Raw genomic sequence first — 24,597 nt, forward strand, 5'->3', positions numbered from 1 at the left:
TTCTTTAATCATGAATATAGACGCAGGCTTTGAGGTCGATGCTATTGTGAATCTATTTGTATGATTCTTTGTCGATATGTGATGCCACATCTACCTTACCTCCGTGAGTTACTGAGAAGAAACAGCTACAAATCTCACATACCGCTTCCTGATGCGTACGTCCTTTCCTGACAAAAGACCTCTCTATTATATAATCATCCTTAGGCATTTTCGTAAGCTATGATAAGTTTATCAGACGATAAACAGTCGACAATAACACTTTAGTCATAGAGGTACATGTTACTATACACTTCACGCCCTACATATCCGTAGTAGTTGTTGTGGCCTTCGTCTGCGAGTAACTAGTGCAATTCTGTATCTGCTTCTGTATTCATCTCTTAGTCTTCCTCTATGATTTTTACTAAATTGGTGATCCCTTGATGCCTCAGAATGTTTCCTACCAACCCATCGCTTTTTCTAGTCAAGTTATGCTACAAATTTCTTTTCTCCCCAATTCTGTCCAGTACCTCCTCATTAGTTATGTGATATACCCATCTAATCATCAGCATCTTCTTGTAGCATCACATTTCAAAAGCTTCTATTTTCTTATTGCCTAAACTATTTATAGTCCATGTTTTACTTCCATACATGGCTACTCTCCATACAAATACTCCCAGAAAAGACTTCCTAACACTTAAATCTGTACTCGGTGTTAACAAATTTCTCTTGTTCACAAACGGCTTCCTTGCCATAGCCAATCTATATTTTACATCCTCTCTATTTCGACCATCATCAGTTATTTTACTCCCCAAATAGCAAATCTCATCTACTACTGGAAGTGTCCCATTTCCTGATCTAATTCCCTCAGCATCACCTAATTTAATTCGACTACATTCCATTATCCTCGTTTGGCTTTTGTTGATGTTCATCTTATATCCTCCTTTGGTGACACTGTCCATTCCGTTCAACTGCTCCTCTAGGTCCTTTGCTGTCTCAGACAGAATTACACTGTCGTTAGCAAACCTCAAAGCTTTTACTTCTTCTCCATGGATTTTAATTTCTACTACAAATTTTTCTTTTGTTTCCCTTACTGCTTGCTCAATATACAGATTGAATACAGCAAGGATAGGCTACACCTGTCTCACTCCCTTCTTAATCACTGCTTCCCTTTCATGGCCCTCGATTCTTATAACTGCTATCTGGTTTCTGAACAAATTGCCGTTCGCTGGCTATGTTTTACCCTTGCAACTTGCAGAATTTGAAAGAGAGATTCCAGTCAACATTGTCAAAAGTTTTCTGTATGTCTACAAATTCTAGAAACGTAGGTTTGCCATTCCTTAATCTATCTTCTAAGACAAGTCGTAGGGTCAGTATTGCCTCGCGTGTTCCAACATTTCTATGGAATTCGAACTGATCTCCCCCGAGGCCGGCTTCTACCAGTTTTTCCCATCGTCTGTAAAGAATTAGTGTTAGTATTTTGCAGCCATGACTAATTATACTGATAGTTCGGTAATTTTCACACCTTCAACACCTGCTTTCTTTGGGATCGGAATTACTATATTCTTCTTAAAGTCTGTTGGTATTTCGCCTGTCTCATGCATCTTGCTCACCAGGACGTAGAGTTTTATCATGGTTGGCTCTCTCAAGGCTATCAGAAGTTCTAATGAAATGTTGTCTACTCCCGGGACGTTGTTTCGACTTAGTTCTTTCAGTGCTCTGTCACGTTATTCACACAGTATCATATCTCCCATCTCATCTTCATCTGCGTTCTCTTCCATTTCCATAATATTGCCCTCAAGTACATCGCTCTTGTATAGACCCTCTAAATACTCCTTCCACTTTTCTGCTTTCCCTTCTTTGCTTAGAACTGGGTTTCCATCTGAGCTTTTGATATTCATACAGGTGGTTCTCTTTTCGACAAAGATCTCTTTAATTTTCCTGTAGGCGCTATCTGTGTGGTGTCACCGCCAGACACCACACTTGCTAGGTGTTAGCTTTAAATCGGCCGCGGTCCATTAGTATACGCCGGACCCGCGTGTCGCCACTGTCAGTAATTGCAGACCGAGCGCCACCACACGGCAGGTTTAGAGAGACGTACTGGCACTAACCCCAGTTGTACGGACGACTTTGCTAGCGACTACACGGACGAAGACTCTCTCATTTGCCGAGAATATAGATAGCATAGCCTTCAGCTAAGTCAATGGCTACGACCTAGCAAGGCGCCATTTATCCTTTGCCATGTATCTAATGAAGCATTTACAGTAACAAGACCAATGTTCACCAAGTGTGGATTAAAGTTAAGTATTCCAGCAGCTACGTACTTTTCTTTATAGCATTCATTATGTATCCTGTTTCAGACCTCACGCCAGCCTGCGTGAGTTTAAGCGCGTGCCTTTCGGTTACCCGTCACTGTCGAGTGGCTGTCTTGTCAGTCCACTACAATCTGTCTTACCTGTAGTGAGATATGCCTCTATATCCTTAACATTTGTCGTCTAGCCATCCCTGCTTCATTTTTATATTTTCTCCTTTCGTCAATTAAATTCAATATCTCTTCTGTTACCCAAGGATTTATACTATCCCTCGTCTTTTTACCTACTTGATCCTCTCCTGCCTTCAGTATTTCATTTCTCAAAGTTACCCATTTTTCTACTATTGTATTTCGTGACCCTGTTCTTGTCAATCGTTCTCTAATGCTCTCTCTGAAACTCTAACTGCGGAATATTTTACCCCACAGGACGCCATCATCATTTAACCATACAGTAAACCTGCATATCCTCAGGAAAAATTACGGCTGTAGTTTCCCCTTGCTTTCAGCCGTTCGCAGTATCAGCACAGCAAGGCCGTTTTGGTTAATGTCACAAGGCCCGATCAGTCAATCATCCAGACTGTTGCCTCTGCAACTACTGAAAAGGCTGCTGCCCCTCTTCAGCAACCACACGTTTGTCTGGCCTCTCAACAGATACGCCTCCGTTGTGGTTGCACCTACGGTACGGCTATCTGTATCGCTGAGGCACGCAAGCCTCCCGACCAACGACAAGGTCCATGGATCATTGGAGGAGGATACCCCGTAGGAAATGCTTCAAACGTTACGAACTTGCACTCGCTGTTGATATACGTTTAGAAAGAATCGTTTTATCAGATCGCTATTCAAACGGGAACCGTCCGGTTCTTTCGCGTGGCGCTGCTAGTAGTTCCAGCCCCGTTCTACTGGAGAAGTCTGGTGTTACAGCACTCTCCCGCCCTACCGTCCATCATCCCCCTCACTCCCAAACCAAGTTTCCCACAGTGGTCGCCGCACTGGGCCACCGCTGGCGGAGCATTGCTTCTAATGGGGCCTTCACAAGGCGCTGCTGACCGGCCAAGTCGCCAGTCGCTGTGTTTCAACAATCAGCACACCTCTGTCGGCTTGGCACGCAGTAGAAGTAGCGGCAGTATCAAAGCTGTTCACAGCAACAGCTGCGCCAGCTTAGAGTTGAGGCGTGGCACTCTGCCCAGTTTGAAGGATTGCGCGCCCCCAAGAAGAGCTTCTCACGGTGCAAACAGTCACCTTCTGTTACGACCACTTGTGGCCTGCTGCGTGAACTTGACGGTACAAAATGCTTAAACGTAAACGTGTTGTCCTTTCTATGAAGGACAAGTACGAGATTATTAAAAGGTCAGAAGGTGAATCTGCAACCACTTTATCCAATGAGTACAAGGTGGGGAAGTCGACAATTACGGATATAAAAAAAAACATGTACAGTTCGATTATCCGAACAAATCAGTTTTCCGAAGACCCATGTCCCCCAATTACTTCGGATAATCGACGCTCTACTGTATCTCGAATGATGGCGCTAGATTTAAAAGATGCTTGCATCTTCGGTCCAGGATAATCAGCTTGAACTTGCTGGCATGAATAAAATTAATTGAGCCTGCTTTTACGTGTTGCACTAACAGATGGTGCTACTTCAGTACTTGAGCCAAGCTCATAACAGTATTTTGCAAAACCGGAACAAAATTTGGTGTTGTCGGGACAAGAAGGTCCATGACGCTGACAGTCCCGATATATCGGGACGGATGACAACCCTAATGTTACGTGTAATTGACACCAACAGATTAAAGGAGAAGAATCTATATACCTTACTTTTTATAAAACAAAATTTGCATACCTTGTATTTTAATCAACGGACAAGAATTCTAATGCCTTACTTTTTTAAAAAACTTTTGTAAGGCATATCTGCGTAACTAACTTCACATTTTCAATACCTGCCTCAAGCATTACGTAACTTTTAATAGAAATACCTTAAAATTTAGGATGTTTAAGTAACACAAACGAATGACAGCGTTTGAAACACCATCTGCTACGTAACTTTTAATAGAAATACCTTGAAATTTAGGATGTTTAAGTAACACAAACGAATGCCAGCATTTGAAACACCATCTGCTACCTCCCATCAATGAAAATGATCTTACAGCAGTAGATCAGTTACAGCGTCAATTTATTCAATGCACATGCTTAATTCGACTGCGAGAGAGTTGAGCGCTCAATGTGCTGCGGCATTTACTCCGTGACATCTCACAATTTACAAAAAAAAGAAACTGAGAGAGACTTATGTTCGGGATCTTGCACTAGATGAGCGATATGATCGATGTTCTTGCGACTAGATTCCTTTGTAAAGCCTAGGCATTGCTGGCAGCTGCCATTGCATAATTTTTAATTCATGTTCAGCTCTAATCAAGGCTAAGGGTGGGCCAACATCATACTGAATTCGAGCATTACCGATGGATGGCACCACGAACTTGTAAGTCATTTTCAGTCAGGTGTCCGGATACTTTTGATCACATAGTGTACTTCTTGAAGAATGGTGCATCTTTCTCTGTATACTATAGATAGCATAATTTTGTCTTTACATTTAAATTCAACAAACACTGATGAACCAAAGTCTATGACCACTGTCTACTGCGAGATAGAATGCCGCACGTGATGCGGTTACGATAGTACAGGGTGGTTCTAATTAAACATTCGCTACCTGAGAGGGCCCATATGGAAACGAGGACAATGGAACTTTGTGGGAACGTTTTTAAGCACATGCAGAAGAGAAATAAAGTCTTCTGCCAGCGTGTGTAGTGCCAACAGTAAAATTCGGATGCGGTGGTGTTATTTTGTGGTCATGGAAGGATACGTTTTCATTTCCACATGAGAGGGTAACATTTTTTAATCGTGTACCATGTTAACTTTCCAATCTACAAACGTTGCTCGATGTGACGACTATCTTCAACTGCAACCGCAGTAGGGATAACATTTCACAAATGTTCACAGCACTTTTCGAACGATCTACTACGGAATGTGCATCTGTCGTGATAGCTCGTGCACAGCTTGAAGAACGCACTTTGCGTCCAGCGTCATCAACCGTGCCAACAGTAAGTTCTTCAACAATTTGTGGTGCAATTGGCCGTCGGCCTCTCCCAGGGCTAACTCCCAAATCGCCAGTTAATTCAAACTTCCGAATCATGATTTTCAACTAGATGCAGAAAGAGAACCCCTCCCGTATTCCTATCGTTCGTCGACACTCGCTAAGAGCAGCAGGACTATTGCCGTCGTTTTGATAACACAGCTTTACGAGTAAAGCCCTGTTCACCTTGTCCAGACCCATGTTGTCTGTCTGCAGCTGTAATGCACACTGATGTCTGTGTTTCAATCCCATGTCGCCGTACCTAACGGAAATTCATGACACTAACACTAATAACAACGCAAATCCCGTAGCGCACAGTTTGAACATCATTCGTATGAAGCTGGGTACCCATACGGTAAATAGTTTTCCGTCTACACTGACTAAAGTAGTGAAGGTTTAATTATAACCACCCTGTATGCAAGCGGAGCTAAGGCGAGAGGATAATCACTCTAGCAAAGCAACATACAGGCCACAAATTTACTGATATAAACGACTTCGATAAAGGACAGATTGTTATGGCGTGGATCGAGCAGATAAGAAACAGTGAAGCTGTTCGCATGTTCAGTCATGAGCACTAGAAGGTGAAATCATGAGAAGCAACGTCGCCGCCTCATTCCAGATCGTGGAGGTCGAAGGCTTGCCCGTTCTGTGAAGGAGGACAGGCGGCAATCTGTGGCAACTTGGCGACAGAATTCAATGTTGATGCAGGCGCAAGTATCAGGAGCACACCGTTCCGCGCACATTGTTGTTCGTGGGGCTCCGTAGCAGACGAACTCTTACGTATTCCCATGCTTACCCAACGAAATCGTCAATTACGATGGCAATGGATTCGTGACCGACGAGATTAGGACTGTGGATCATTGGAAACGTGTCGCTTGGTTGAATGAATCACGTTTCTGGCGACAACAGATCAAAGGTCGTTATCAGAGGAGCAGTAAGAATTCAGGAGGAACAGATAGCAATGGAGAGGTTGGAGGACATCGTATCCTACCTCACAAAGAAGAGAAAACACGCTCCACGAAATGAAAAGTATACTTAGCACAGTACGTGGAATCAGGATAAAGTCAGCTAAGGTAGCCTCTTAGAGAGTTCTTGGGGAATATTTAGGTGTTTAATATCAGTATTGGAGATACAAAGTTGTTGAACGAACGCAAGAATTCATGTACGGTACCTGGAATGCGAGATTACGCAAGATGACCAAAGCAAGAAATATACCACAAATAGGTACATTCAAGCGAATAAATCTTATCGATAGATAAAAACTGATATGAAGTTGAAGAAGTTCCTGGAAGTGTTCATCAAGAATACTGCTTTGTATCGAATTACTGAACTCAAACATGTAACATACGAAAAATAAGAAACTGAAAGTGTTGGAAATGCGGTGCCGTAGAAAGTTGTTAAAACTAGTCAGATGGATTACCAGCGGAAGAGATACTGGAAAGAATAGGTCAGAAAAGAAATATAAGAAACTTCGATTCAAAAAGGGAGAAATATTTTTCTCGGCATCAAGTAACAGTTGATCTAAAGCAGCAAGTGTTTGTGGAGAGGAAAACTGAAGGGGCAAATAAAGACAAGAATATGTCGAACAGATTACGGAAGATGTTGCATGTAGTAAATATGTAGAGACCAAGAAAGTAGCAACACATAGGAAGAGAGCGGAAACAGTATCACGCTATTAAGACAGTCGAAGAAACATTGCGTGAAAAAAAAAAAAGTTAATCTATCAGTGAAGGGCCGATCTCTCTGATGGATATAGACTCAGACTGCTGTAAAAATTTTACATTTCAATTGACATTATCATATATATGAATGATCAGGTGATATCTGAAGACTTAATTTATAATTCCAAAATCGATAATGTTCTAAACTGAATTTATGAATAAAGAACAACTATTGGACCGTTTCACCCCTTCGAACATGTTGCAGCTGCAGACTATGTCTCTGCGTGAAAACTATGATGCAGGAACTGGCGTTCTGTTGTTAATAACTTACCAAAATTTTTGAGTACGTGTGGGAATTTTTACAACGTTTTCTAGTAACACCCTGATACTTATAGAGAGCGATACATTTCAAGAGTCGATAGCGTTGTTTGGATAGCCCTATCTCTCCAGATACTGACAGGCGCGATGCATGAACCTTTCTTCTCCTTCGCTTTTCCCCCATTCATACTAAGTAGCGATATTTCCATAGTATAAAGCAGAGCTTTACGACAATATTTCGCTGGGATTTCTACAGTCGGTTTTCTCACCTAATCAGATATATTTGCTTTATTCGTGCGACATATCGCGTTAATTAGCGAAGCCTGAATCCACTGTCTTTAGTACTGGATTGGTGTATAAGTTCGTCGCGTATTTCCACAACAGATACACGTAACAGAGACTTTGCTCATCAATAATATATTCTCCTTCACTATTTGTAACAGTCTGCCAACGCTGGGGTAGCTTTCCGATTCCGCGACTGTAGAAATGACTGTAGAATGCATCGAGCTGCGTGGCGGAGCCCATTTTCCTACAGAAATGAAATTCCTTGAAGATTGTTCGATGTTGTTGTTGTTGTGGCCTTCAGTCCTGAGACTGGTTTGATGCAGCTCTCCATGCTACTCTATCCTGTGCAAGCTTCTTCATCTCCAAGTACTTACTGCAACCTACATCCTTCTGAATCTGCTTAGTGTATTCATCTCTTGGTCTCCCTCTACGATTTTTACCCTCCACGCTGCCCTCCAATGCTAAATTTGTGATCCCTTGATGCCTCACAACATGCCCTACCAACTGGTCCCTTCTTCTTGTCAAGTTGTGCCACAAACTCCTCTTCTCCCCTGTTCTATTCAATACCTCCTCATTAGTTACGTGATCTACCCATCTAATTTTCAGCATTCTTCTGTAGCAGCACATTTCGAAATCTTGTCCAAACTATTGATCGTCCATGTTTCACTTCCACACATGGCTACACTCCATACAAATACTTTCAGAAACGACTTCCTGACACTTAAATCTATACTCGATGTTAACAAATTCCTCTTCTTCAGAAACGCTTTCCTTGCCATTGCCAGTCCACATTTTATAGCCTCTCTACTTCGACCATCATCAGTTATTTTGTTCCCCAAATAGCAAAACTCCTTTACTACTTTAAGTGTCTCATTTCCTAATCTAATTCCCTCAGCATCACCCGACTTAATTCGACTACATTCCATTATCCTCGTTTTGCTTTAGTTGATGTTCATCTTATATCCTCCTTTCAAGACACTGTCCATTCCGTTCAACTACTCTTCCAAGTCCTTTGCTGTCTCTGACAGAATTACAATGTCATCGGCGAACCTCAAAGTTTTTATTTCTTCTCCAGGGATTTGAACACCTACTCCGAATTTTTCTTTTGTTTCCTTTACTGCTTGCTCAATATACAGATTGATTAACATCGGGGATAGGCTACAATCCTGTCTCACTCCCTCCCCAACGACTGCTTCCCTTTCACGTCCCTCGACTCTTATAACTGCCATCTGGTTTCCGTACAAATTGTAAATAGCCTTCCGCTCCCTGTATTTTACCCCTGCCACCTTTAGAATTTGAAAGAGAGTGTACCAGTCAACATTATCAAAATCTTTCTCTGAGTCTACAAATGCTAGAAACGTAGGTTTGCCTTTCCTTAATCTTTCTTCCAAGATAAGACGTAAGGTCAGTATTGCCTCACGTGTTCCAACATTTTTAAGGAATCCAAATTCATCTTCCCCGGGGTCGACTTCTACCAGTTTTTCCAATTGTCTGTAAAGAATTCGCGTTAGTATTTTGCAGCTGTGACATATTTGTTCGATAGAGAGCGGAAAGGGTGAAAATCTGAGGGCGCAAGATCGGGTGAACAAGGTGGGTGCGAAATGATTTCCCAACCCAACTACTGTATAGTGTCTCTTTGTTAGTCTAGCAGAATGCGGGCGGGCGTTATGGTGGGGTAGCGTCACTTCACGAAGCCTTCCCGGTCTTTATTCTTGGTTTGATTCTGCAAGAGGTCTCAGTTGCTGACAATAAATGTCAACAGTGATAGTTACACCTCGAGGAAGCAATTCGTAGTACATCACACCGTCGCTGTTCCACGAGATGCATCTTTTGTGGATACACGCTGGTCTTTATACGGGGAGTTGCTGCTTTGATTGGACTCAGTCATTCCTCTGTTTTCCTTTTATGTTAGCAGAAGGACTCCGATTCTCGTCACCAGCAACGATACAGGATAGGGGCGGTCGGTGTTGTTCACCACCCACGGGTGACGAGCAAGCAGAGATGCACATGTTGACACCTGCCGATTTTTGTGATTTTGGCTTAGAGCATACGGTACCCATATACCTGATGTTTCAAGCTTCTCCACTGCATGTAAATATCGCACGATGTTAGAATGACCACAGTTCATCAATTTTTCCAGTTATACAGGGTGTTACAAAAAGGTACGGCCAAACTTTCAGGAAACATTCCTCACACACAAATAAAGAAAAGATGTTATGTGGACATGTGTCCGGAAACGCTTAATTTCCATGTTAGAGCACATTTTAGTTTCGTCGGTATGTACTGTACTTCCTCGATTCACCGCCAGTTGGCCCAATTGAATGAAGGTAATGTTGACTTCGGTGCTTGTGTTGACATGCGACTCATTGCTCTACAGTACTAGCATCAAGCACATCAGTACGTAGCATCAACAGGTTAGTGTTCATCACGAACGTCGTTTTGCAGTCAGTGCAATGTTTACAAATGCGGAGTTGGCAGATGCCCATTTGATGTATGGATTAGCACGGGGCAATAGCCGTGGCGCGGTACGTTTGTATCGAGACAGATTTCCAGAACGAAGGTGTCCCGACAGGAAGACGTCCAAAGCAATTGATCGGCGTCTTAGGGAGCACGGAACATTCCAGCCTATGACTCGCAACTGGGGAAGACCTAGAACGACGAGGACACCTGCAATGGACGAGGCAATTCTTCGTGCAGTTGACGATAACCCTAATGTCACTGTATGGAGAGTACTACGGGAGAACCAGTTGTTTCCGTACCATGTACAGCGTGTGCAGGCACTATCAGCAGCTGATTGGCCTCCACGGGTACACTTCTGCGAATGGTTCATCCAACAATATGTCAATCCTCATTTCAGTGCAAATGTTCTCTTTACGGATGAGGCTTCATTCCAACGTGATCAAATTGTAAATTTTCACAATCAACATGTGTGGGCTGACGAGAATCCGCATGCAATTGTGCAATCACGCCATCAACACAGATTTTCTGTGAACGTTTGGGCAGGCATTGTTGGTGATGTCTTGTTGGGCCTCATGTTCTTCCACCTACGCTCAATGGAGCACGTTATCATGATTTCATACAGGGTACTCTACCTGTGCTGCTAGAACATGTGCCTTTACAAGTACGACACAACATATGGTTCATGCACGATGGAGCTCCTGCACATTCCAGTTGAAGTGTTCGTACGCTTCTCAACAACAGATTCGATGACCGATGGATTGGTAGAGGCGGACCAATTCCATGGCCTCCACGCTCTCCTGACCTCAACCCTCTTGACTTTCATTTATGGGGGCATTTGAAAGCTCTTGTCTACGCAACCCCGGTACCAAATGTAGAGACTCTTCGTGCTCGTATTGTGGACGGCTGTGATACAAAACGCCATTCTCCAGGGCTGCATCAGCGCATCAGGGATTCCATGCGACGGAGGGTGGATGCATGTATCCTCGCTAACGGAGGACATTTTGAACATTTCCTGTAACAAAGTGTTTGAAGTCACGCTGGTACGTTCTGTTGCTGTGTGTTTCCATTCCATGATTAATGCGATTTGAAGAGAAGTAATAAAATGAGCTCTAACATGGAAAGTAATCGTTTCCGGACACATGTCCACATAACATATTTTCTTTCTTTGTGTGTGAGGAATGTTTCCTGAAAGTTTGGCCGTACCTTTTTGTAACACCCTGTATAGTACACACGTATAGGTCGTTGTGGATCAACGGTTTAAACGATCTTCATCAAACACCGAAGGTTTTCCTGAATGTGGAGAGTCACTAACGTCGAAACAATCCTCAAAACGAGAAAATCGTTTTCTTGCCGTGCTCTGTCACATGGAATTATCTCCATACACGTCGAAAATATTTCTGGCTACCGCTGCTGTCAACCACCTACTGAACTCAAACAGAAGAATTATGTCGGAAATGTTACGATTTCTCCACTTGGCACTCCATTTTCTAGCATCCGCAGGTCCGCCCACTATCTTCAGATGACAGAATGACAATACGTAAACTCAAATAGCAACAGTGAACTGCAAATAAAAAGCGACAATCGATAAATACTCCTATAGGAACAGAAATACCAACACGCAAAACAAAAACGCTACGAACTCACGCACCAGCCTAATATAAGTTTGCGTGTATAGACGACAGTGATTAGTACGTGTTGTATGTTGGATTTGTTGGTGTTCAGTCAGCGATCCAGGTCACGAGGCCGCAACAACTCGCTGGCCCATCCTTGTCCAATTCGAGTAACTGCTTCCTCTATAGTATTATCTTCATCAGCGGAACGTTGTATTCGAATCTTCCATCTCTCTGCCTTGCTTTCTGTTTTCACAACTACTAGTGTATTAATTGTGTAAGTGCTGTATTTACTTTAAAATCTAAAGACATTGTGCTGAATAATCAAGTCATATGCTTCGTACAAAACTGAGCACAGCCTGGATTGATCAGTTACTTTTTATAGATAAATAACCCATCAACTTACCTTCTGCTTCTGGTCTCCTTGCTGTGGGTTTCTTTCGCTTGAAGAATCCCATCTGCAACCACATAACAAACCGCGTTATTAATATCAAGAAATACCTGAGGTATAATACATACATAAACAAGAAGAAGAATCATAATCCTTGTTAAATGGATTTCTAAATCTCTAGCAGGTGTGGAAAGACTGTATCTTGAAGATCAACACGTACCTGTATCGAAAATCACTAAATGAAATCATTAATGAAAGACATACGAGGATTGCCCAGAAAGTAGCGCACCACATTTTATTTTTCTCAGCCGAAAACAATGCTGCGAATGCGAAACGTTACGTATGTATTACTTTAAAGTCTCCTGAGAAAGCGTGACAAGTTTCCGTCACTTACGACAGATAACGTAGCTGCATGACAGTTTCAAAATGGCGTATGTAGGTGATGTATGTTACAAGCGAGGTGCAGTCATTGAATTTCTCACTGCAGAGAAAGAAACCGTGAGGAATATTCACGAACGCTTGTGCAACGTCTGGGGAGCATCTGTTGTCGACGAAGTACACTTAGTCGCTGTGCAAGGAGGGTGAGGTCATCAGAAGGCGGTCCGGCGGAGCTCCACGATTTGCAGCGATTGGGGAGACCATCCACGGCTGTCACATCCGACATGTTGCAGCGAGCGGATGTTGTCATTGGCGAAGACAGAGGCATTGCGACTCGGCAGTTGGAGCTGCATCTGTCAATCAGCAAAGGAAATGTGGATGTAATCATCCACACTCTTGGATATTCAAAAGTGTGTGCGAGATGGATCTCGCGATGTCTAATGGTGGATCACAATTAGCACAGGAAAAAAATTTGTCTTGATTTGTTGCAACGTTTTGAAGCTGAGGGAGAGGCTTTCTTGTCCCGAATTGTGACAGGTGATGAAACCCGGGTTCATCGGTCGATGGAATTGCGCCATTCCCACTCCTCACAGGAGAAAAAATTCAAAGCAACTGCTTCCGCCGGTAAGGTCATGATCGCCATGATCTGGGACTGTGAAGGTGTGATTTTCATTGATGTGATGCCAAGAGGCGGTACCATTAATCCAGAAGCATATGTGAACACATTAACAAAATTAAAGACACGCTTACGGCGACTTCGGCGCCACAGGAACCCAGGAGATGTTTTGCTGCAACACGATAACGCTCGGCCCCGGTCTGAGGACTGCTGAACACATCTAAAAACACGGTTGGACAGGTTACCCCATCCACCCTCCATCCCTGACCCAGTCCCCTCGGACTTCCACTAGTTTGGACCATTAAAGGATGCTATTCGTGGAAGACATTTTGGTGAGTGAAGCACAGGCTCCGCCACCAAGACAAGAACTGGTAACGACAGAGCATACACGACCTTGTTTCGCGCTGGAGGAAGGACATAGAATGGGATGGAGATTATGTGAAGAATAGGGTGTGTAGATAGAACACCATTCTTTCGTGTGTGTAATTCTTATTCGGTTCAGTAAAAAATTATTGAAGAAAAAATGCGGTGCGTTACTTTTTGGGCTACCCTCGTAATTATGCAGCCACACCATCCGCTGCTGTATAAATGGGATTAAAATGTGCTGCTAGAATTGGTCTGTATGACTATCTACTGTCATTTGTCAACAACTCGTTACAGTATTTTGGTGTCTGATCTGTTAAACATTTTATACTAACACACTTTTGATATCTGGCCCCGTGAAAAGGAAAATACACATCTTGTAAGACCTGTCCAAGTTATGCTTGTTATGTTCACATCACAACTGTTGCGAGAATTTCGTAAATTACATTGTTTTGCAGATTTATTGTGTAACTTCAGTTCCGCGATCACTGCGAAATTATTTCAACTCCATTGATGAAAAACATATTCCACCTGTATGTGGGCTCTTGTTTTGCAGATTTACTCTGTAACTTCGCATATGACCATCAACTACGTAAGATCATCTGTGTCCATCATACAAGTAAAAAAAAAAAAAAAAAAATCAGATTAAGCTTTCAAATTTTCGACTGATGTAAAATCAAAGAACAGTTTGCCAATACAGTAAGCAGTTTGCCCGGTCAAAGAAAGTACCAATATTCAAGAAATGTAGTAGGAGTAATCCACTAAATTACAGGTCCATATCGTTAACGTCGATATGCAGCAGGATTTCAGAACATATATTGTGTTCGAACATAATGAATTACCTCGAAGAAACTGGTCTATTGGCACACAGTCAACATTGGTTCAGAAAACATCGTTCCTGTGAAACATAACTAGCTCTTTATTCACATGAACTGCTGAGTGCTAGTGACAAGGGACTTCAGATCGATTCCGTATTTCTGGATTTTCACAAGGCTTTTGACACTGTACCACACAAGCGGCTAGTAGTGAAATTGCGTGCTTATGGAATATCGTCTCAGTTATGTGACTGGATCTGTGATTTCCTATCAGAGAGATCACAATTAGTTGTAATTGACAGAAAGTCATCGAGTAAAACAGAAGTGATTTCTGGGGTTCCCCAGGGTAGTGCTACAGGCCCTTTGCTGTTCCTTATCTATATAAATGATTTTGGAGACAATCTGAACAGCCGTCTTCGGTTGTTTGCAGATGACGCTGTCGTTTATCGACAAATAAAGTCATCAGAAGATCAAAACAAACTGCAAAACGATTTAGAAGAAATATCGGAATGTTGCGAGAAGTGGCAGTTGGCCTTAAATAACGAAAAGTGTGAGGTCATCCACATGAGTGCTAAAAGGAACGAGTTAAACTTCGGTTACACGATAAATCAGTCTAATCCAAAAGCCGTAAATTCAACTAAATACCTAGATATTACAATTACGAACAATTTAAATTCGAAGGAACACACAGAAAATGTTGTGGGGAAGGCTAACCAAAGACTGCGTTCTATTGGCAGGACACTTAGAAAGTGTAACAGACCTACTAAGGAGACTGCCTACACTACGCTTGTCCGTCCACTTTAAGAATATTGTTGCGCGGTGTGGGATCCTTACGAGATAGAACTGACTGAGTACATCGAAAAAGTTCAAAGAAAGGCAGCACCTTTTGTATTATCGCGAAATATGGGAGAGAGTCTCACAGAAATGATACAGGATTTGGGATCGCCATCATTAAAAGGAAGGCGTTTTTCCTTGCGACAGAATCTTCTCACGAAATTCCAATCACCAACTTTCTCCTCCGAATGCGAAAATATTTTGTTGACACCGACTTACATAGGGAGGAACGATCACCGAGATAAAATAAGGGAAATCAGAGCTCGCACGGAAAGATATAGGTGTTCATTCTTCCCGCGAGCTATACGAGATTGGAATAATAGAGAATTGTGAAGGTGGTTCGATGAATCCTCTGCCAGGCACTTAAATGTGAGTTGCAGAGTATCCATGTCGATGTAGATAGAAGGGCTAGTCAAACGAAAACTCAACACTCGCCACAACCTATGTAATGGTTCCATTCAAAATTAATTGCCACACGTGTTAAGACATTTATGCCACTGGGAGACCAGACGATCAATTCCTGTTTCATGGAACGCAATGGCCGCTGACGGGTCTCTACCGCACCCCATTCTTGCACTTCCTCGTCCAACTGAAACCGATGTCCGCGCATGTCTTTCTTCATGTCGCCAGAGATGTAAAATCACAAGGTAAAAGATCCGGGCTGTATGGAGGATGGTGGAGTGTTTCCCAACCAAATCGCTGAATCGTAGCTTTGTCCGATTGGCAGTGTGCGGGCGGGCGTTTTAGTACAACAGGGTGATTCTGCTGGACAGGATTTCAACAGTCCGAGAGCAACCGGCAAAGCGAGCAGTGGAAATATTTCACATCTCTCCAACAAAAGAAATACAAAGCTGTTCACTTCAGTTCCGGTAAGGTTACGACGACCTCTTTCTTCGACTGCAGAGGCCCTCTGCTCGTTGAGTTCCTTGAGCATGGAACCACAATCAGTCCGTTGCGGTATCGAGACCTTTTTGAATCGCTATGAAGACATTTTGCAGAAACTGCGACGCACCATAGAGCCAAAACGCTCAGGAACGCTGTCGGACGATAACGCCCGTCTTTATACTGCCAATCGAGAGAAGGCTACGTTTCAGAGATTAGGTTGGGAAGCACTGCAACATCCCCCATACAGCCCGGATCTTTCACAGTGTAATCCTTACATCTTTGCCGACCTGTAGAATACTGTGTGTGGACGTTGGTGTCAGTCAGACGAGGAAGTGCAAGAATGGATGCGATTGTAGAACCGTCAAAGCAGTCCACCGCGTTCTGAGAAACAGGAATTGATTGTCTCGTCTCCCAAAAGAACAAATGTTTTAACGCGTGTGGTGATTGCTTTTGAACGGAATCAAATCATTGTCCAACTGTGGTGGGAGTTCGGTTTTAATTTGACTGCCCGTCTTACATCACAGGGCATCAACTACTCTGAATCAAGTTTTCTACGCACTTGCTTTGGTATCGATTCATTTTTGCCTCCTACCTTCGAGCGCCTTCTCTTGGTAACTCAGTTAGAATTGTCCCTCCGATGGACATTACTGAATATACATAGGATAACTATGAATGTGTGAGTTAACTATAAGGTCAAGTTAACTGTAGTGACAGTATCGCCTCCACTGTCACAACGTCGACCTCCACACATTCTTCCTGTTAGTCGATAACTGCTAGACACGGAGTTTCATCGTTCATACGTCGATCTGCCACGATGAAGCACCGAACCACCCATGCACTTAAACACAACAGAAGAGAAACGGACGATGGGTGAAGTGGTTTGAATCACCATTTATAAAGAACAACATAAACGCCAACTTAATTGGTTCTGACTTTACTTTCAGTGGACGCAGTCGCCTCTGCACCACTCTTCCGAGTCAACGTTCAGGATTAACTCTGACGATAAATCATTGTTTATAGGGTTTATTTCCTTCACACTCCACGGGAAATTTATATTGGAAACTGATTGCATTCCACGTGGGAGATGTTTTTGTTGTTGTTCTTGTTGATATTCCAGAATGATATATTCACTCTGCAGCGGAGTGTGCGCTGATATGAAACTTCCTGGCAGATTAAAACTGAGGAGACGAGATACTGGCAGAAGTAAAGCTGTGAGGACGGGGTCGTGAGTCGTGCTTGGGTAGCTCAGATGGTAGAGCACTTTCCCGCGAAAGGCAAAGGTCCCGAGTTCGAGTCTCGATCCGGCAAACAGTTTTAATCTGCCAGGAAGTTTCATTGTTGATATTGTTGTCCTCAGTACGCAGACTGTTTTGCTGTAGTTCACAGTGTTGAACTATCCGGGAAAATCATCTTAATGTGCGAATAACATCCATATGAAGCTTCAGCCAACCTTTGATCTCACTCTACAATTTTTCCTCACCACACTTCCCTCTATTACCAAATGGACGACTCCATGATGTTATACGACGCTTTCTCAAAGTCTATTAGTTCCTTAAGTTGTGTCATTTTTGTATCCTCAGTTCGATTCAGTACCTCCTCATTAGTTAACTGGGCTCTGAGCACTATGGGACTTAACAGCTGTGGTCATCAGTCCCCTAGAACTTAGAACTACTTAAACCTAACTAACCTAAGGAAATCACACACATCCATGCCCGAGGCAGGATTCGAACCTGCGACCGTAGCAGTCACACGGTTCCGGACTGCGCGCTGAGAACCGCGAGACCACCGCGGCCGGCATTAGTTAACTGATCCACCGATTTAATTTTCGGCATTCTCCTACAGCATCACATTCTAAAAGCTTCTCTTCCTGTCTGAATTGCTTATCGTACAAGGCAACACTAAAGATAGCTCAATTTCGGAAAGGAAAGCAACTTTGTAATGATTTTTCACCTACAAGCTAGGTGGGTTGGTTTAATTTTGTTGTATGGATTAGTGTACCTACCATAGCAGGATTGCACCCATTACTGGAGGCAACTGACATTATAATGTTCGTTTCTTTATGTCTTTCACAATCCTGCTGTTACAGATACACTAATCCATACAACTCATAACATATTACCTTTAGCTGCAATAAGGATTATATCGTTTCGCTAATATTCCAGACCATATTAATGTAAGAATACAAAACAAGACAATAGTTCATTTGAAGTTTTGTTCTTGTTGCTTTCAAATGTAAATTTCATGTTCAAAGAAAGAGTTACAAATTTTCGCAAATATTGTATCTTTCTTTTATTTCATTTTTGGACATTCAAGCTACTGTTAGTTTTGATTTAAGCGTCGACTGTATAGTGTCTCTTAGTAACGTACATTATTCCTTCGTATGAAGTTCTTTGTAACAAGCACCTGCTGTATCGTACATGCTGTGTGCTGGCTATGTTTCGTAACCATCGATATTTATATAAGTTGCCTGTGAAAAGTGAGTGATGTGTTACCAACTGTCAATCACAATGGAAGCTGGTACATATATATTAATAACAAAGTCGCCAATAATGTCACAAAAAGCACAGAATTCATTTTTGGGTCAAAATCGCCCTATAAACAATATTAATGATGATATTTTAAAGCATGTTAAGCATGTTACATCTTATTGTCACAGAGACAGCTCCCACCATTACGCTATGAAATAGTCATTTAACTTCCTCTGCATCATCTGAAGATGAGCTTGAGAAGATTCGAAACATTTGAAAAAAGTAGCTGGTTGCTGTTTTCTGTGTTTATATTGAATAAACATTCAAGAGTTCTAAAACAACCTAATCGATATGTTTAATAAATTGTACCAGTCACTAGCCGCTACTGATCGAACTTAAACGTAGGTAGAGGAGCGAAGTTGTTATGAGTGAGCAATCAAGACGCAACCTTTCTTACATCTGAATTTCTTGTCCACTATTTTGAGAGCAGATGTCCATTCTTCTCCCAGTTTTAACTTTAAAGAAGCCCATTGTTGATTAAACGACAAATCCTAATCTTCCATCTTTCTCCTCCTTAATACTGATATTTGCATGTTCCCGGATTGCTATCGTATACCGTTCAGAAACAAACAAAACCGCTATGGATGCTTTCTTTCAGCCTTCGAAGCGACGCCTTTACAGGACTCGCAACACAAGGTTTCCTCTCCCACTGCAATACTGAAGCAGCCGGTCTAAGACTTTTCTGGAGATTAAAATGGCCAGGCAAGGGAAAGCCTTTGGGTTGTACAATTCCGCGCTGAACCGATTCTTTCTGTCTGATGAGACTGCTGGGGCCTTGTGCAAAAATTTGATCCTCTTGATTGCAGATCATCCACCATGGCGTTACACACTCCACTTAGGTGTTCTCCCAATGGATGCCACCCCGTCACAGCAATGGCTGCCTGAAGTGGTAACCATTCCTCGGAGTCCGTGTGCCCCAAATTCGACACGCACATATTCCAAGGTACGCAACAGGAGTTAGTATCGCTGAACAGTGCGTTCCCTACATTTTTAGGGAGCTGCCACCTCTTGGGTACTTATCGACCCCCCTACAACAGACTGGCTCCCGTGTTCGATTTTTGGCGCCTAATTCGACCACTCACATAAGAGGTGCTTCAGACAGAATTGTGCAGAATGTAGAACGAGCGCTACGATGGACGTCCTTCCTTGTACTTAAAAATTTGGAAAATGTATGTAGATCTGTCCCAGTCCTTGGTGTCAAACATATGTTAGCGGAAAAGGTGTGGGAAAGATGTAAAAATGGTTTAAATAAGCAATACCCTAGATAAAAGACAGGTCGACAACATGGAAACCATCCTACAGACTGGCCAGAGGGAAGGTACAGTCAGAGAATATGACTGTTGCACATGGGAGGGGGGTGGTGGTGGGGGGAGGGGGAGGCTAAACTAATACTCAAGAAAACGTAAAACAGTAAGATGCGGACTAACTAATGGGATATTACCAATTACCTCTAGAAACATTAGACATTAGCCCCCCCCCCTATTTTTCGAGATATCAACAACTGTATGATACCACATTCACAGCAAAATCATGAGCCTGCTTTAAAGTAAGTACCTTATAAAGGACGGCCACTATAGCAGCATAGATGAGCAGGGCGACCACCACCAAAACGATCCACACCCAAGGAGCCAATGCCGCCCTCTGGATGTTGGGACTCAGAATGGTAGTCGTCGTATTTGTTTCGCTGGACCTGAAACATGGTACGTGATACATTCAGTAAACGTCTTGTTGTTGTCCTGCGCAACACACATTAGGTGTAAGTTTGAGTAATAGGTTTTACATTCACATTCTACAGCTCTAGATTCATTTGTGGAAGACACATATGAGGTGTGATTGGAAAGATTTAAGAATGGGCTTGTAATTGTACAATGGTGGTACTTACATGCTACTGCGATGCATCTTCTTCAAAATAGTCCCCTTCTGACTGAACACATCGACTGCAACGGTGTTTTCAATTTTGGAAACATTCCTGGAAATTTTTTTTCCTGAAGTGTGTTACGGACGCTCTCCGTATCTGCCTGGATGTCTTCAATCGAGTCAAATCGCTTCCCTTTCAGAAAAATTTCAGTTTAGGGAACAGGTAGAAGTCCGCAGGAGCCAAATCAGGGGAATATGGCGGTTGTGGAAGCACAGGAATTTCGAATTTGGTCAAAAATTCAACGATGGAGGAGGCACGATGAGCCGGAGCATTGTCATGGTGTAGCACCCAATTTCTGTCATTCCACAATGCAGGCCTTTTCTTCGGCACCTTTTCGGGCAATTGCTCAAGGACACATTTGTAGTATTCCTGGTTAACTGTCTGTCCTCCAGCGGTAAATTCCTGATGCACAATACCGGTAGAATCGAAAAAAATCACCAACATTGTCTTCACCTTCGACCGACTTTGCCATGCTTTTTTCGGTCGTGGTGAACCTGGAGTTTTCCACTGTGAAGACTATGCTTTGGTTTCAGGATCATATCCACATACCCACGATTCATCACTTGTAATTGCCCTATTTAACAAATCTATGTAATTTTTCGTCTGATTAATCACTTCTTGGCACGCTTCAAGTCCGTGTTGCCAGTGGTCACTTGACAACACTTTTGGAATGAACTTTGCGGACACTCGGCGCATGTTCAGATCAATAGTAAAAATTGACTGAACTGCATTGAAATTTAAACTAAGTTCATCAGCCATCTCCCTAAGTAGCGAACTTTCACATTTTCGTTCGTTTTTGAGGTGGAAGGACAGGCGGATCGTGGTTCATCTTCACATGATTCGTGGCCATTTTTAAAACTGTTGAATCAGGCAAAAACGTTTGACTGGCTCATACAATTATCTCCAAAAGCTGTTTTTAATAGTTCGTAATTCTCAGAAGCTGATTTACCGGTTTTAAAACAAAATTTCACAGAAACTCGTTGCTCCATTTTATGTCAATTTTCACGCAGACAGAATCCGGCAACGAGCCCTAAGAGACCCACACTCAGCCAGCTGCCACAACGAACTGACTAAAGGAAACGCAGTTTCCTGTCAGAGGGAGTTCAAGGACAAGGCAATGACTCACTCCCCACCCTCCGTGTACCTGTCCGCTAAACCAAGCAGTAGCGTACCCATTCTTAAAACTTTCCAATCACACCTCATAAGAAACTTGCCAAGCGGTTGCTATTGCTGCCCCAGCAAGTGAACATAAACCGATAATTTACAATAAAAGAGCGTATTTATAATCGCAAATGAGATATAAATTAAAGTAGTATCTACACTGCTGAATAATCACCGTTGTCTGACATTCTGACAGGGTGATAAATAAGAAACTAATTGCTAATCTAATAAATAATGAAGCATATGAACAAGTACGTATTTATTCATTGAAAAGTCGGGCGCACTGCCATATGGTATAGTGACATGCTGCCACGATATGTCGGCTCAGAGTCTTCTAGCCATCTTTAGATGTACACTGGCGAAAGTGTACTGAGCTTCCACATTTAAGATCCTGCTGGCGCATGCTTGGGATATTGAGTTGTCATTGCTTGTACGGTGCTTGAGCGATTGCGCTTCTGTCACCGGCTTCCGCGCGCCTCATCGGTATCTGATCGCCCACCTTCACACGGTAAAATTCACGGAACGATGCCGTTTCCAATTAGAGACCGCACGGCATTCCGTCATACTAGAAACATCGTTCTCTGCGTAGCTGGCGCCGTTCTGCTATTTAACGGTGTGGAGTCTGTCGATGAGGCGAGATTTCACTACGGAAGGTGCTGGGAGCAGGGCACACAGCTGCTGAAGAAGCTCATGCGTTCAAACAACGCATGCGCAGTGACAGTCTGATATACCGTGCATGCGCCGACGGAGTCTTCAATAGGGTAGCTCACAAGAGAAAAGCATGAAAATGTGCTTAGAATATAAACAGCGCTTCCCAAGAACATTAGTATGAATTATAGTCCAGTAGAATTAGCATTCAAAAGCATACAAAAGGTTTTATTGTTTTAATGGATTCGTTTGTGTCCCAATATGACTATCCTAGGTTTTCCCCCTCGTCGGAGTTGTGGAAAAGTGGTGGGGACAAAAATGTACCCGAAAAAGGGGTATTGTTTCGGTTTTGTGATTATATCTCGTAAATGACTCACAATATCGAAAACATAGTGGAATTAAAAATTGTAGGGCATGCAATTCTGCATTGAATGAGACATCCACATATTTTTTGGACCACCCGTTTCCATACTAGTGCTCTTCAAAATTGGACCAATTTTACATGTTCACGAAAAATTTTCGTTTTAACCTCTGTTTTTTGGTAATATCGTTGAAACTAACCCACCTATCAATAATGTCGTTCATAAAAAAGATATGGACGGATAAATTCTGAATTCGATGAAACCAAAAGTGAATTTATTGGCCCACCCAATTGTGTACAGCTCCTCATTAAAGTTGGACCATTTCTCACCGTCAATGAGGACAATTTCAAATGTAGTTCTTCAGTAATTCTTATGTACACTCTTTTAAAAACTGAACTATAGCAACCCATTATCTTGTACTTATTTAATATAGTGATAGAATAAAATATTAAAATTTTGTAAAATTTGAAAAATAATATTAAAAAAGTTTTTCTTATATCGAGGGTTAAGAAATGAGACCTCGTATCTGACAGATGTCAGAAAAAGTCCTGGCTCAAAAAAAACTTGCAAGTTGAAGAAATATATGTTATAACAAAATTATGCAAAAAACACAACGCACAACCTGAGAGTAATAAATGATTATGCTCTAAACAAAAAAATCAAAGCAATCAAAATATTTACTAAAAAGGTATATTTTTTAGCTACCCTGTAAAATTTGTCTTTTTGTCAGATACGTGGTCTCCGTTCTTAACCTTCGATATAATATAGTGATACTCATTCAACTCATATGAAGGCGGGGAGTTAAGTAGTGGTTATTATATTCCGTAATTACAAAATTTTACATAAATGTATGAGATGAAAAGGGTAAAAGTAGGTATGTACACAAATTTCACATACGTCGACGTCTGTCATTGCAACACTCGGCTCCTCAAAGTTAGTAATTTTCATCACCTCATATATACAGTCCAGGTCTTCGTCAACATCTGGTTCGTCCGTTTCATCTGGTTGGAGGGAGTTAGTGCGTGAATTCCCCTTGCAATTGACACAAATTAATAAGCACTTAATAGCACCCTTCCGACACACACAACTACCTGCACAGCCCTCGTTGCATTTTCAGGAAATTGTTGAGAGAAGAGACTGTGGAACTGATTCTTTGGAGGTAGGAACGGGGCCAAGACCAAACTCTGAAGCCTGCCATCCCCAGAGGAGCGGATCCGTCTCGTGTCCTATCCACATTTGTACTTGTAAGTAGGTCCTCAAGCAACACTGTTGAGCTGCTTCCGTCGTTGGTGGTAGGGATGCTAGGGTGAATCTGTATTTCACAGTCGCTTTGGAAAACAGATCGAATCGCAACTTGTCTAAAGTGTCTCCTGCCGTACCTCCATAGAGGGTTGTTACAAATCGGAGGCCAGCTTCGACAATACCTTCAGCTTGAATCTCATGCTCTAAGAAAAGTTTGATATCTTCCAGAAGACATTTATTTTTGACCAGTAGATTGACCACCTTCTTCTTGCCCTGACCGAAGAGTGCTGGAGTTGTGTCACATCCACTTACGGAGTGGAGAAATATGAGTGGCCTTCTGATGTTGTTTGCCAATTTGAAACTACTAGAACCAAATACTTTTGATGAGGTCTTTCCTCTTCCAGGTTTCAAGAAATATATATTTGCTGATGGTGTGGCTAGGGCATTAAGCATGATGAGAAGGTCCGTATCCTCACCAACAACCACAACCTTCTCATGCTCCTGTGATACCTCAAGCGCTGTGGCAACAATTTGGTGGTCTGCGTCTTCATTAGCTTGCTTTACTGAGAAGCCTTCATCTTCAAGCCTCGAAATAAGCAAGTTAAGGAGACGTGCTTTATTTCTGTCATTGGAAAGGAATTGCTCCTGAGTCTTAGTCACCATCATTAACTCGGTAAAGATGACCTCAGGAGCAGTGTTTCTTTTGCTTCG

General features: G+C 42.4%; 1 protein-coding gene across 1 annotated transcript in view; it reads right to left on the reverse strand.

Moving 5' to 3' along the window:
• Positions 1–24,597, reverse strand: part of LOC126484921 (integrin alpha-PS1-like) — a 148,683-nt gene that overhangs the window by 97,674 nt on the left and 26,412 nt on the right. The window contains exons 4-5 of the mRNA XM_050108522.1: positions 20,110–20,245; positions 12,152–12,203 (exon numbers count right to left, since the gene is read on the reverse strand). Of these exons, the coding sequence (XP_049964479.1) occupies positions 12,152–12,203; positions 20,110–20,245 (188 nt within the window). The remainder of the gene's footprint in view (positions 1–12,151; positions 12,204–20,109; positions 20,246–24,597) is intronic.

The sequence above is a fragment of the Schistocerca serialis genome, chromosome 6 (genome assembly GCF_023864345.2).
Source record: "Schistocerca serialis cubense isolate TAMUIC-IGC-003099 chromosome 6, iqSchSeri2.2, whole genome shotgun sequence".
NCBI lineage: Eukaryota > Metazoa > Arthropoda > Insecta > Orthoptera > Acrididae > Schistocerca > Schistocerca serialis.